Below are 13,870 nucleotides of genomic sequence, written 5' to 3' on the forward strand. Positions count from 1 at the left end.
AAAAATTCATGAAAATCACGGTTCACACATTAGTTCTCATATTCTAGTAACTCTCTCTCTCTCTCTCTCTCTCTCTCTCTCTCTCTTTCTATATATATATATATATATATATATATATATATATATATATATATATATATATATATATATATATATATATATATATATATATATATATTCGACACAAAATTGACCATCATGTTCAAAAAGTAAGCTGGAAGCTCATGCTTCCTGATTGCAGCAATCAAAAAGTGATAACTGATAAGGAAGCAGAGGTCTTGACAACAAAGTCTCTTAGCGCTGGCATTTTTCTCTATAGTATGTGGTGGCCAGAAGCTTACAAAATGAATATGTAGATCAAAATGGGCATGCTAATAGAAAACATGACAAAATTAGACAAAGAAAAAGCTAGCATATCATCCACCTGCAGAATCAGGTAATGTACCTTCGACATATTTGCAGGCCGGCAGTTACTTTACATGTGTCAGTTGATTCATTGTCTCCCGATGCATGAATGGATGAGATCTATCACCAGAAGAGAATAAGCCAAGCTATTCATGCACCAACAACACCAGAAATCCAAGGAACAAAGACTGGAGCAGTTGGGTGTGCACTTCTATAAGATTCTGAATATTTGTCTTTGAAGTTCAATTGGGGATGTTCTGCCTGTAATCAGCAATTAACATCAGGAAAAAGCACAGAATAGAAATTTATGAGAGGGAGAGAGACAGAGACAGAGATATGAAACAAACTAAAAGGTTATGCAACAAAATTGAATAAAACATGAACTTAGGGTGGATTTTTGTCATCGATGATGATGGGGGAATCCTGCCTGAGTGTCAGATCACTTGAGGTGGGTTTGTACCCACTGTGAACCAGCACCCTGTTCAGGAGCAAAACCCCAGGTACTAGCCCCCTTGCAAATACGCAGCAGTCAGCAACTCAGCATCAAAAGACGTTTGTGGGTGTAAAAAAGATCTTAATCATTATTCAGAATTAATAAATTATCAATAGGCAAATTTTGTTATTCCACTTCACAACTTAATTGGCATAACAGGTTCACATGATAAGTGAGGCAATGACAGGATGAAATAAAACTGAAAATGCAAAAAGATCAGATATGTCATGAAACAAGTAATGCATACTAAACTATGGACATTCTACACACGAGCAGAAGGTAACTTGTCCCTTTGGCCTCCTGCTTCATTTATTAGTGTGTTTGGCTGCCTTTCATGTCCTTTCATCATAGGCTGTTTAAGGTTCTGTTTCAGTCGTTCTTTAATCCATATTTGTCCTTTTTATACTGCAGTTCACATTAGCAGAAAACAACAAAACCAACATGTTTACCTATTCCTTTCCAAACAGAGGAGAAGAATAAAATCTTCAAAGTCTCAATTTCATTAGGACAAGCTACAGATCTAGTGTGTGGAAAAGGGCACTACCCTGTCTAGACCCTCCTACATTTCCTGCATTTTGGCTCATACTTACTGCTGCTCTTTTAGTGCTTATGTTTTTTCTAATGGTTTGCTACCCACCAAAAGGACATAAATTTGCTAAAGCTGTTTGTATATGCAATCTAGTAAAAAACACTATTTTCACATTTTTTCCACTTTTTTGTAGATCTCAACTTATCGCTGTGACCTATGTCACATGGATGCGGGTGCGGCGCGATTTTAAAATTTTTGGACACGGGGACTCGGCTATATATATATATATAAAGTGCAAAGACAGCACAGTCACAGTCTGTGCACTTTACAACACAATCCACTGTGTACAGCACAGTCCACTGTGCAGCGCCCCCCCCTCCCCCCAAAGAATTTTTTTTTAATTCTGTAGCCCAGAAAAAAAAAATTTTAAAAAATCCAAAAAAATGGACCAAAATGACCCTGGGTGCGTTGACCGCACCCAGGGTCGGGTTGACCGAGTCCGAGTCGCACCCGTGTCGGTGCGTCGACCTTGGAGCCGAGTCCGTATGACATAGGCTGTGATCTACATAGTTTCTTTAGCAGAAAACAGGTTTTGGATTATGTTTTCTGAAACATATGAGTTGGTTTTCCACTTCAAAAATCAACAACCCACAATGTACCAAGATTCCATAACTCAAAAAATCATATATTTACATAAAAACAGATGACCCAAAGTGTGAACATTAGCAAACAAACCATGCCGAATACAATTATGTGGTTAGATTGAGTGGACACCAGTGTTGTAAGTATTGTACGATATGTATCGTTACTTTTGGATTTTGTGATATGATATACTCGTATCGCGATACGAGTATGTATCATACCCGTATTGGGTGTATCGTACGATACACCTTCGGCGCATTTTAAAAAGGTTGAAAGTTATTTTTTTCATTTGGGGTTTTAAATACCTTTTGAGGGCCGGCTTTTTCATTTATCTAGAGGTTATTAGAAGTGCATTTCCACCATTTTTCACCCAAAGAAGTGAGTTAAGGATTTCTACCATTTTTTCACTCAAGAAAATGGGTTAAGGCAAAAAATATTTATTATGAGTAAAATTACAATGCTGCTCTCCAAAAAAAAATTCCTCTGAGGGCACTGCGCTCCTACAACCCCCTACCAACTTACCGCGAAGTTGGATCCATGAAACTTAAAGATTTATATTAAGGTAGAAATCAGGCTCCACACTCAACCAACAAAAATGGCATAAAATGATCCGGCATGACAATGGGGTGCTAAAATATACCATGTGTATGGATCTGGATCCAGATCCATACGCATGGCATATTAAATGAAACACATGCTAAATTCATCTTCATTAATGGCATCCTTGTAATATCTCTGATATTACAAGGCTCGTTGTATACTTGTTTTGTTTTATAAAAGTTAGGGTTTGGAGGTCGAGCAAAGGTGTTCCGCCCCAGCCGATTGTGCATCTCTCTCTCTCTCTCTCTCTCTCTCTCTCTCTCTCTCTACTTTCCTGTGCAGGCTGAACCACACATACGAGATCGAAATCTCATATGGTATCAAAGCCAACAAATTTCTGGGCGTGAAAAGTAGTCTCCTCCTCGTCAACGAGTGCCGATTTGCCTCCGGACCTTCATTTCCTCCTTCTCGTCAACAAGTGCCAATTTGTCTCCAGACCTTCGCATCCTCCTTCTCGTCAACGAGTGTCGACTTGCCTCCAGTCCTCATTCTCTCCTATTATCCTCAAAGTCGTGCTTTTCTTCTCGTCAACAGGTCCCGATCTGCCTCTGGTCATCCTCTTCTCCTCCTAATTTGTTCACCAAAGGTTTGTCGCTCCCTTTTTTTTTTTTTTGATATCCCTTTATCCACCCTGTGTTCCCTAAGTATCCAACAGGTTCATAGCAGATCTGAATCACATTTAGATCTGCTGTGTATTCCAACAGATCTGTCATATTTTTTATTCATTCTTTGATTTCCAGAACTTTTAACGTCTGTCAGTTTCATTCATTCCTTGATTCCAGAAATTCCTTGATTCCAGAAAATTTTTCCTTTATTGTTATTTTAGTGTCTCCTGTGCAACGCCTACAGGCATATTATAACTGTTTACAATCTCGATTCTGACCTGCAAAAAAAAAATACTTATTGATTAAGTGATCTCAAACTTGTTTGTTTCTTTCCATTCGTTTTGTTTGCTTATTCATTGTCCCATTGATATGGATTACTCATCGTCATCCGGTCCCTCTGCAAATTTCTTGAGTCAGCTCGTTACAGAAAAACTTACTCATTCTAATTTTTTGACTTGGAAGAGGCAAATCCTTCCTTTTATACGGAGTCAGGATCTCGATGAACATCTGGATGGTTTAGTTCCTATACCACCACGCCTTATTTTGCAGGAAACCAAGGATGAGCAAGGTGACACAATTACCATTTCTATTAAGAATCCAGAGTACAGCTTGGAGGAAGCGGGATCAGTCTTTGGTTGCTTATATTACGTCAACACTCTCTCAAGAAGTGTTGGTTACTCTTTCAGATGATTGCACTGCGGCGGATCTGTGGAGTAAGTTGTCTCAGACATATTCTCAGATATCAGAAGCCCGAGTTATGTACTTAAAAAATGAATTTCAAAGTTTGAAGAAAGGCTCCATGATAGTCATGGAATACATAGGCCGCTTGAAGAGTATTACTGATCAATTGGCGGTTATTGGAAGTGCTATTGCAGATAAAGATAAAGTTCAACAACTTCTCAATGGATTGGGTCCTGATTTTGACATGCTTACCACGACTTTATCATGCCTTCCGCAGTTGCCCACTTTTGACGACCTTCAAGCGAAACTTCTCCAGCATGAGATGATTATGAAACAAAGGGCAGAAGGAAATGAATCAGCTCATCCACATTCAGTTTTGGCCATGAACACTTCTGTAGGTTTTGGACGAGGGAATGGAGGGCATCAAGGAGGCAAAGGCCGCGGACGTTTTGGGCAGGGAGGACGTGGTATCTTGCCTATACCTAATATTTCAGGGGTTTTCAATACAGAGAATCAGAGGAGAGTGCCTACTTGTTTCTTATGTAACAAAAGAGGACATGTGAAAGCTGATTGTTGCTTCAATCTACAGAATAGAGGGAAAATAAACAAAATTGAGAATAAATCAGCTACTATTATGGACACAAAAGGGCCATCCACAAATGTACAACTTTTGTTATCAGCATTATCACATATGACGATCAAGCAAAATGAACAAGGCGAATGGTAAGTAGATTCAGGTGCCGCCACACATGTTACAGGTAATGCGGGTAAGTTATCTCACTTATTGCCTTATTTTGAAAAAGGTAGTATAATTACGAGAGATGGAACTTATCATTCCATTAGTCATACTGACAGTGCACATATCCCTATGTCAAAGTCCTCACTTCACTTGTCCAATGTCCTTCTTGCTCCTAATATTAAAAAGAACATTGTTTCTATAAACCCGCATTTAAAAAAAAAAAATTGGACCCGGGCCGGGTTGGGTCCGGACCTGACCCGAGCCCATCGCCGTTAGGGTTTTAAAACCCGACACAGGAGGTTTTTCTCCTGTGCGCCGCACCCCCCCACCGCGCATTCGACCCGATATGGGAAACCCATCGGGGTTTCCCCTTTTATCGCCCCTCCCTGAGCTCTTTAAGAGCGTTGCGGGAGGGGAGGATCGATGCCCCACCCCCCTTCTCGTTCCCTGCAGGCGACAACCTCGTCGGCAACCCCGACCGACGCCTCCTCCTTCCCTGTGCACGCCGACCGCCAGCCACCTCGCCTCCTCCTTCCCTGTGCACGCCGACCGCCAGCCACCTCGCCTCCTCTCCTTACAGGTACGCCGTCTCCACCTTCTTCTCCTCCTCCCCCTCCCATCTCTCTCTGTCACCTCGCCAGGACGCTGGCAGGCGGCACACGGCCTCTGCCTCGCCCTCCCTCCTTGGCCATTGGAGACCCGACAGGGGGCCTACAGGGCCCCTGTCGTCCCCTTCTCTCTCTCTCTCTCTCCCTCTCTCTCTCTCTTCGGCAGGGGTTTGTCCCCCTGCCATCGTCCTTTCGCCGGACGGTAGGGGCTCGACCCCTGCCGATTCGCTGTCGTCGGCAGGGGTGCGACCCCTGCCGCTTCAGTGTTGTCGGTAGGGGATAGCCCCCTGCCGATTCGTTGTTGTCGGCAGGGGCTAGCCCCCTGCCACTTCGCTGTCGTCGGCAGGGGTGCGACCCCTGCCGCTTCAGTGTTGTCGGTAGGGGCTAGCCCCCTGCAGATTCGTTGTTGTCGACAGGGGCTAGCCCCTTGCCACTTCGCTGTCGTCGGCAGGGGTGCGACCCCTGCCGCTTCAGTGCTGTCGGTAGGGGCTAGCCCTCTGTCGATTCGTTGTTGTCGGCAAGGGCTAGCCCCCTGCCGTTTCGCTGTCATCGGCAGGGGTGCTACCCCTGCCGCTTCAGTGCTGTCGGCAGGGGTGCGACCCCTGCCGCTTCCGTGTTGTCTGCGGGGGGGCTCGCCCCCTGCCGCCTCGCTATGTTTGACAATGGCTCTTTCTCTGCCGCCCTGTTGTTGTCGGCAGTCGGGGGATCAATACGTGCCGCCTAATCCTACCCTTGCCCCGTTGCACCATTAATTATATTAGCATAATTGAATATTTTTCACACTCTTGCATATTTACACAATAGGTCCCGATCGTGCTCCGTGGCTCAACCCTCGTATTATCCTCACGCGTAGGCGTACGCAGCTGCACGACATCCCAAGGTAGGGTAAAGTCGCACAAAAGGCAATTGATGAATGTATTTAAGTTGAAATGATTAAGATGCCATGCTAGATATGCTTAGAGTTACATTGCTTTTGCATTACGTATTATCATGTTTGTATGCTCATGGGTCGAGGTACAATTTCATTCTTCGATCATTATTTTGCATAGTTGCTTATGAGTTTGAGGTGTGGTTTCGTACTTCGTGCAATACCTATGCTCTTGTTTGCTTGTATACATTTCTGCCTGCATATTTCCTTTGAGTGAGGTACGATTTCGTGTCTCATGTATTACTTATGACCTTATGTGTTTGTCTGTCTAAGTGGTCAATGTATGGTTTTGGTACCTCGTTTATTACTTATGTGCTTTTCCCTCGATGTGCGGCATCGCAAGTCGAGAGTTGATTGTTGACATGTTATAACCTGCATATGCTCACACTCATGGTAAATATGTACTTACATAAATGTAGTCTTGTGCCTATCCTGTTATCACTTGTTTTCAAAACACTAGAAGTTGCACTCGTGCGCTATAGTTCTTTTAAAAGAGGGTTTCCTCCTGCGAACCCAGTGCTCTTCAAATGGCACAACTTTTGCAAAGTTAAGTTTTAAGCATCGCAGGATTTCGAAGTTACATTTAAGTCCTCCCAAGTATGCACACTTGGGAGAAATATTTTATAACCCAAATTCGAGTTACGACCCAATTCGAATAACCCCGATCAGGGGCATGAGCCTATGAATGAGTGGGGTTCTGTTGAAGGACCCAGTCTTCATTTATCAATCTAGTGTCGCATGTTGATACTAAGATAAATTTTGGATGCAAGATTGATAGTGTTGTGCCTTGCGTGAATGACTTAATTTGGCATTATGGCTTTTAAGGATGAATCGTGTTAAATGAGCACTCCTTTATTCTTTGGATCGTTATGAAGTTGTGTGTTGGGTGCTCCTTTTGAGAAGCCCACAGACCTCCCTTGTTCAGTATAACGTACTTTTAGACATGCACAACATGTTAAGTACTTTGTTGATCGGACGAGAGATCCGAGATAACCTTGCATCATGAAATATGAAAAATGTTGTTGAAGTGAATTCAAGACATATCTTGCCAGGCTGTGTTGTATTAATTCTTTTGCAGATAATATTTGTTGGGGTTTCTTTTGTGGAACCATTTCCCTTTCATCGTAGTCGTACTTTTGACTAGTACGGCCGTACTTTTTGACAAGTATGTCTTCTTAAGTTGCGATGATTGGATGAGTAAGTTGTGGCAACCTCGATGAGTGCAAATAACTAAATGTTGTGATCACCTAAATAAGTGATGTTTTCGCCTTCACCGGCAAGATACTCGAGTTGGTCGAAAGACCAGAGTATGTAGAATGGGTCTTCAGTTAACTACCCCTGATGTACTCATTCGAATCGCTGACTCCTATCAGGAGAGAGGACATGAAGGTACAAAACTTCGATGGACAGGCCATTAATGGCAGTTACGAGCAAAAGACTCGGCTTCCCCAGTCATCGGAGTTAGGGGAATGGGACTACCATAATTATCCTAGGTGGTAGCTCTCCATGTTTGGGATGCATCCATTGTTTATGCTGCTTTGGGGATTTCTCTCTTGGTCACCGACCGTCCCCTTAGGTGCGGACTCAGTCAGCTATCCGGGTTATCATAAAATACATAGCATAATAAACCCCCGGATCAGTCTAGGCTATTTTTAGAGTCGTGCCTTGTGCGTACCCGCTTGGCCAGTTAATATCGAAACATAATTTAAATCTGATCACACAATATGTTCAGTTATGCACGTATGAAAGTTATAGGGTACAACAAGTTCAATACTTATGGAAGTGTGTGTGTGGTTGATGAAGCATTGTATTTTGCTAGTTAACTTTCTTGTGCAGTGCTTTGCTTGTAATAGTTAGCCTACTTGTGCCAGTAAAATGCTTGTAATAATTTTAGCATTGTGCTCATGATAGTTGCTCTGTGAATCTGTTGAAATTAAATTGCTATATAATTGTCTGTCTACTTGACATATTAAATTATTCTGCTTAATTATGTTCAATATTGTCATATCTGTGCACCTACCAGTTTTTAGCGAAACTGACCCATTTTATAGGCAGGTAATACATAGGTAATACAGTCTGCGATGGCACGATGGCGTGATGAGGTCAAGATAGAGCTCTTTCCCTGACGTTTCGTTCCTGAGGACATGTTGGTAAATTCGGTATAAACTGTGGTTCAAAATTTCTCCTTTATTAAACCGTGAGTTAATAAAACTGTTTTAGTAAGCTTCTTCTTGGTTTCAACAAACGAATTCTCAATTATTGAAACTCCATTTCTAAACCATTTGATTTCAATGGTTGTGCGGGATTTGACAAAAGAAAGTTTACGCTGTAATGCGCTCAAGGTCCATTGACTTGTAGTTTTAAAAATATCATTTTCCGCTGAAATATTATTTAAACTCTGATTATTGTATGATTTCAAAGCTTTCTAAACTATTCTAAAAGTTACAAGTCCTGGATTTTTGGGGCGTTACAGTTTTTGTAGCTAAACTTGTTGATGATATGAATTCTTCAGTCGAATTTACTCCCTCTTCTGTTTATGTTAAGGATCTACGAACGAAGGAGACGTTCGCTAAGGGGGAGCGACAAAGAAACATGTACGTCTTCAAGGAGATTCCTTCATTGTCTTCGTCTTCAGTCCCAGTTCTTCAGTTGAAGTCGTCCAAGCATTCTTCAGTGTCTTCACCTTCAGAGTCTTTGTTTTTCCCTTCATTGAAAGTTTTTAATTCATCTCATTGTAATAAGTCAGATACTTGGCATAGTCGTTTGGGACATTGTAGTCGAGGTTTCGTTGAAAACCTTGTATCTGATGGTCTCCTTCCAGAGTCTAGTTTATGTTCATTTTTTGATAATAATAATAAATGTTCTTCATGCGAACTCTGCAAAAGTCATGTTCTTCCTTTTCATATTATAAATAAAAGAGCTTCAAAGCCATTTGAGATTATTTGTTCTGATGTTTGGGAACCCGCACCTATTCCTTCTCTTTCTGGCAGTCGTTACTAATGTTATCTTTATTGATTCTTATTCCCGTTATACTTGGATATATTTCTTAAAACACAAGCATGAAGTTTTTCAAATATTTCGGGAATTCCATTTGATGGTCAAAACAAAGTTTGCTTGTGATATTGTGCATTTACAATGTGATGGTGGAGGAGAAAATTCATCGAACGAGTTTATTGCCTTTCTTCGGGATAAAGGAATAAGTCGACAGGTTTCTTGCCCTCATACTCCTCAACAAAATGGGGTTGCGGAGAGGAAACACAGGCATATTGTAGAGAGCGCGATGAGCATGTTACATGATAGCAATGTGCCCATTAGTCTCTGGACAGAAGTTTTTCCCACATCTGTTCATATCATAAATCGTCTTCCTATGGCACTTTTGGATCGGAAATCTCCCTATTATACTTTATTCGGGCAACATCCCTCTTACGATGAGCTGCGTGTTTTTTGTTGTGTATGTTATGTACATGTTGATTCATCTCTGCGAAATAAGTTTCAGGACAAGGCTGTCAAGTGCAGATTTGTTGGGTATGCAGATGAATACAAAGGTTATCGATGTTATGATCCTACTACAAAACGTATTAGAACCTCCAGAAATGTTGTTTTTGACGAACGAAATTTTCAGGTCAATGACTCTGCAGCGTTGTCATCTCAAGAATTAGAAGTATATGATCCATGGATGAGCGCAGATCTTTTTGCTAATACAGGAGAAACATGTCAGACAAATTGTCCTTCCTTCGGCTTGAGTAGGGAGTTGAATGACTCATAGATGCATGTTAAATTATCTTCAGTTGAGTCTCCAGTTGAACCACCCCCAGTAGAACGCTTCTCTGGGCAGATATATACTAGACGGGACAAAAATACAGAGCCGAGGAATGTGGAAAGCATCGCCAATGATCCGGCTCAAAGGCCGTCACGCATTAAGCATCCTATTCAACGATGGGTGAGTTATGAGACCTTCTCCCTTGATTTCCAGTTGTTTATGTCTCAGCTCACAAAACAGGATGAACCCACTTGTTTTAATCAAGCTCTTCAATCCCGTCATTGGACTGAAGCTATGAATGAAGAAATGGAAGCTCTTCATGAATGCCAGACTTGGAAAATAGTCCCTCGGCCAGAAGGAAAGAATGTAGTTGGCTCAAAATGGGTTTATAAAACAAAGTATAAGCCTGAAGGAAGCATTGACAGATATAAGGCACGACTTGTTGCTCGAGGATTCACACAACAATATGGTGAAGACTACGATGAAACTTTTAGTCTGGTAGTCAAAATGGGTACTATTCGTGTCATCATATCCCTAGCAGTCGATCGAGGTTGGAGCCTTAGCCAGATGGATGTTAAAAATGCATTTTTGCATGGAACTTTAAAGGAAGAAGTGTATATGGAGCAACCTCCTGGTTATGCCGAGAAGGATCCTACTGCCTGGGTGTGCAAACTAAGGAAATCTCTGTATGGGTTGAAACAGGCCTCCCATTCCTGGTTTGAAAGTTTCTCTATGCAAATTCAGAGTTGTGGTCTTAGAAGATGCCCTCTGGATCACTCACTCTTTATTTGCCAAAAGGCAGACATTGTTATACTTCTTCTTATATATGTTGATGACATTGTGATCACTGGGAGTTCAGATAATCATGTGCAAGACGTGAAGCGGTTTTTAATGAAAACTTTCAAGATGAAAGATTTAGGGGAGTTGAGGTACTTTCTTGGTGTGGAAGTTGACAGACAACAAGACACATTGACACTCATGCAACAAAAATACACTCTTGACCTTCTGAAAAGAGCCAGGATGACGAATTGCAAACCAGTCAGTACTCCTAGTGTATTACATCAAAGGCTGAGCTCTGAAGATGGTCATCTTTGTGTCAACCCTACAACGTATAGAAGTCTCGTGGGGATGTTACAGTACTTGACCTTTACCAGACCTGATATAGTTTATGTTGTCAATCAGGTATCCCAGTTTATGCATGCTCCAACGGAGGGTCATATGGAAGCTGTGAAGCGCATTCTACGCTATTTAAAAGGAACTATAGGAGACGGACTTGTTTATCGCAAGAACGATAATCTGCATAGAGGACAAGAACTCATCACTTATACAGACGCAGATTGGGCAGGGGATCCAGATGAGAGACGATCTGTCTCTGGATATTGTGTATATATTGAACACAATTTAGTGTCATGGAGCAGCAGAAAACAAAAGGCAGTGGCACGATCGAGTACAGAGGCTGAATACAGATCGATGGCTGCAAGCACGGCAGAAGCCACATGGATTAGACACTTATTGAGTGATCTTGGGGAGACAATTATTCGATCATTTCTTCTATATGACAATCAAAGCGCAATAAACATTGCATGTAATCCTATCCAGCATAGCAGAACGAAGCACATTGAGATTGATCAACATTTCATACGGCAGAAAGTCGAGATGAAGGAGATAAAACTACGTCATGTTCAAACAGAAGATCAAGTGGCAGACTTGTTTACCAAGGGGTTAACAGGACGTCAATTTTGGTTATTGAAGAGCAAGTTGTACATGCTCCAAAATCACGTACAACTTGAGGGAGGGTGTTAAAATATATCATGCGTATGGATCTGGATCCAGATCCATACGCATGGCATATTAAATGAAACACATGCTAAATTCATCTTCATTAATGGCATCCTTGTAATATCTCTGATATTACAAGGCTCGTTGTATACTTGTTTTGTTTTATAAAAGTTAGGGTTTGGAGGTCGAGCAAAGGTGTGCCGCCCCAGCCGATTGTGCATCTCTCTCTCTCTCTCTCTCTCTCTCTCTCTCTCTCTCTCTCTCTCTCTCTCTCTCTCTCTCTCTCTCTACTTTCCTGTGCAGGCTGAACCACACATACGAGATCGAAATCTCATATGGGGCACTGAAGTAATGAGTGAAAACTGATTGAAAATCGAGTGCAACTATTGCCATAATATTTTTTTATGTAATATGCAAGTATGAGTCTTGTGCCATGTTCTTAATTGCAAGATATTTAATATTTTTCATTGTTCTTGTGAAATAGTTAATGTCTGATGATGTCTTATGCAGCTCATAGAGTGTTTCATATGTGATTTTATAGTTGTATTTTGTGCAATTTATCATTGTTTCATGTGATATGATTTTTTTGGATTTTTAAAAAAAATATTAAAAATTTACGATATTTTACGATACGGTCTTAATTTGAGCCCGACCGATATGGGTAACGATATGATACTTACAACCTTGGTGGATACAACTTGCACTTATGATTTTCCAACTAGATTATACATTCAGTAACACTAGCAAATACATATCCCCATTAAAATTAGTGTATTGACATACTAAGATAAGAGTCTATTAACCAGAGAGAGAAGAAAGTGGGTTGAGAAGGGGTGCAAAGTTGGTTTGATAATGGGGAAGTGAAAAGGAGGAACAGTTCAACAATTGCTTCTAGTCAATTGCATGAGGATAACAGGGATACATATTTTCTTGGTTAAAAGAAACATATTCAAAAACCTCAAAAACAGAAAAGAAAAAAAGGCTTAAGCCATTAAAGAAAAAAGAGAGTAAAGCTAGGATAAAACATTCTTTTGAACACTCCTCACAACTATAGCCCAGACAACCCAAGTTGAGTATTTGATTGACTGAGTGAAAGCTGTCCAGAAGTTGACAGTGCAGAGACCAGAAAGAACCAGAACGTATTGTATCTGCCTGGTGTGGTTAATGGACTAGCAAACCAGGTCAGGTATGCACAAACTTGCAACCTTGATTCTCGAAGCACAGAAGTATTACCTGCTTAAGCCAGCACTCCTGATGCTTGTGTTCATAAATGTCTGGAGAATAGCAACCAGCTTCAGATGGACAATAAACCCATATATTGCACTTCAATTCACCTGGCTTAGCGCTTTTAGCCTGATCAAGGCAGGCTTGACAACAGTGAGCAGCACTTTCTTTATGGTGAGTGAGGCCCCATCTTACAGCAGCACCACTGTAATCTGTATGCTGCTCAGCATGGCACTCAGGTGGAATTGGCCTACCAGGTATGATTTGATTATCTGCATGAAAAGTCATGAAGACCATACCTTCTAGTTTCTAAAGGTTTATGCTGAAAAAAATGCATCAAAAGAGAGACAAATTATGCCTAAAGCTGAGAAAGATGGGGGGAAAAAACAAAACAATAAACAAGACAGAATAAGTCCAGGTTTAACAATACAGACAAAGCAGTTTGAACTTTGATCCACTGAACGCAAAAGGTCAAGAGTTTTCTGATGACATGGGAAATTGCAGCTAAGCAATACCAGTAAAATGGTTTTAAACAGCTAAAAGGTATGCGGTGAAAGATGAAAGGAGGACATAATGTAAATAAGGATGGAGCAATTGTTCTGTACCAAGCTCTTGATCCATCTGTAATTTTTCAACATCCTCTTTGTTTATTATCTCAGCAGGCATCCAAAGGCCAATATCTTCCAATAGAAGAGTCCAATCGGACTCCAGGGCTCTTCTTAACATCCCTGGGACAAGCATTGCAGTCATATGCTTAGATAGAAACATTTGTGATGTCTAATACACTAGTGGAGAAAAAGAAACAGTTTGCATAGCATATAAAAGAAATTTTCAAGTGACAAAGTAATATGCAAGAGAAAATGTGTGGACATGGATG

The 13,870-nt window shown here is 41.1% G+C and overlaps 1 protein-coding gene across 1 annotated transcript in view; it reads right to left on the reverse strand.

Moving 5' to 3' along the window:
- Positions 1–278: 278 nt before the first annotated feature.
- The window catches only part of LOC149816447 (uncharacterized), a 34,638-nt gene continuing 21,046 nt past the window's right edge, over positions 279–13,870 (reverse strand). The window contains exons 5-7 of the mRNA XM_089986827.1: positions 13,599–13,721; positions 13,003–13,265; positions 279–666 (exon numbers count right to left, since the gene is read on the reverse strand). Coding sequence (XP_089842953.1) covers positions 556–666; positions 13,003–13,265; positions 13,599–13,721 — 497 coding nt within the window. The 3' untranslated portion in view covers positions 279–555. The remainder of the gene's footprint in view (positions 667–13,002; positions 13,266–13,598; positions 13,722–13,870) is intronic.

The sequence above is a fragment of the Nuphar pumila genome, chromosome 14, assembly GCF_984573655.1.
Source record: "Nuphar pumila chromosome 14, dmNupPumi1.hap1.1, whole genome shotgun sequence".
NCBI classification, from domain to species: Eukaryota; Viridiplantae; Streptophyta; class Magnoliopsida; order Nymphaeales; family Nymphaeaceae; genus Nuphar; species Nuphar pumila.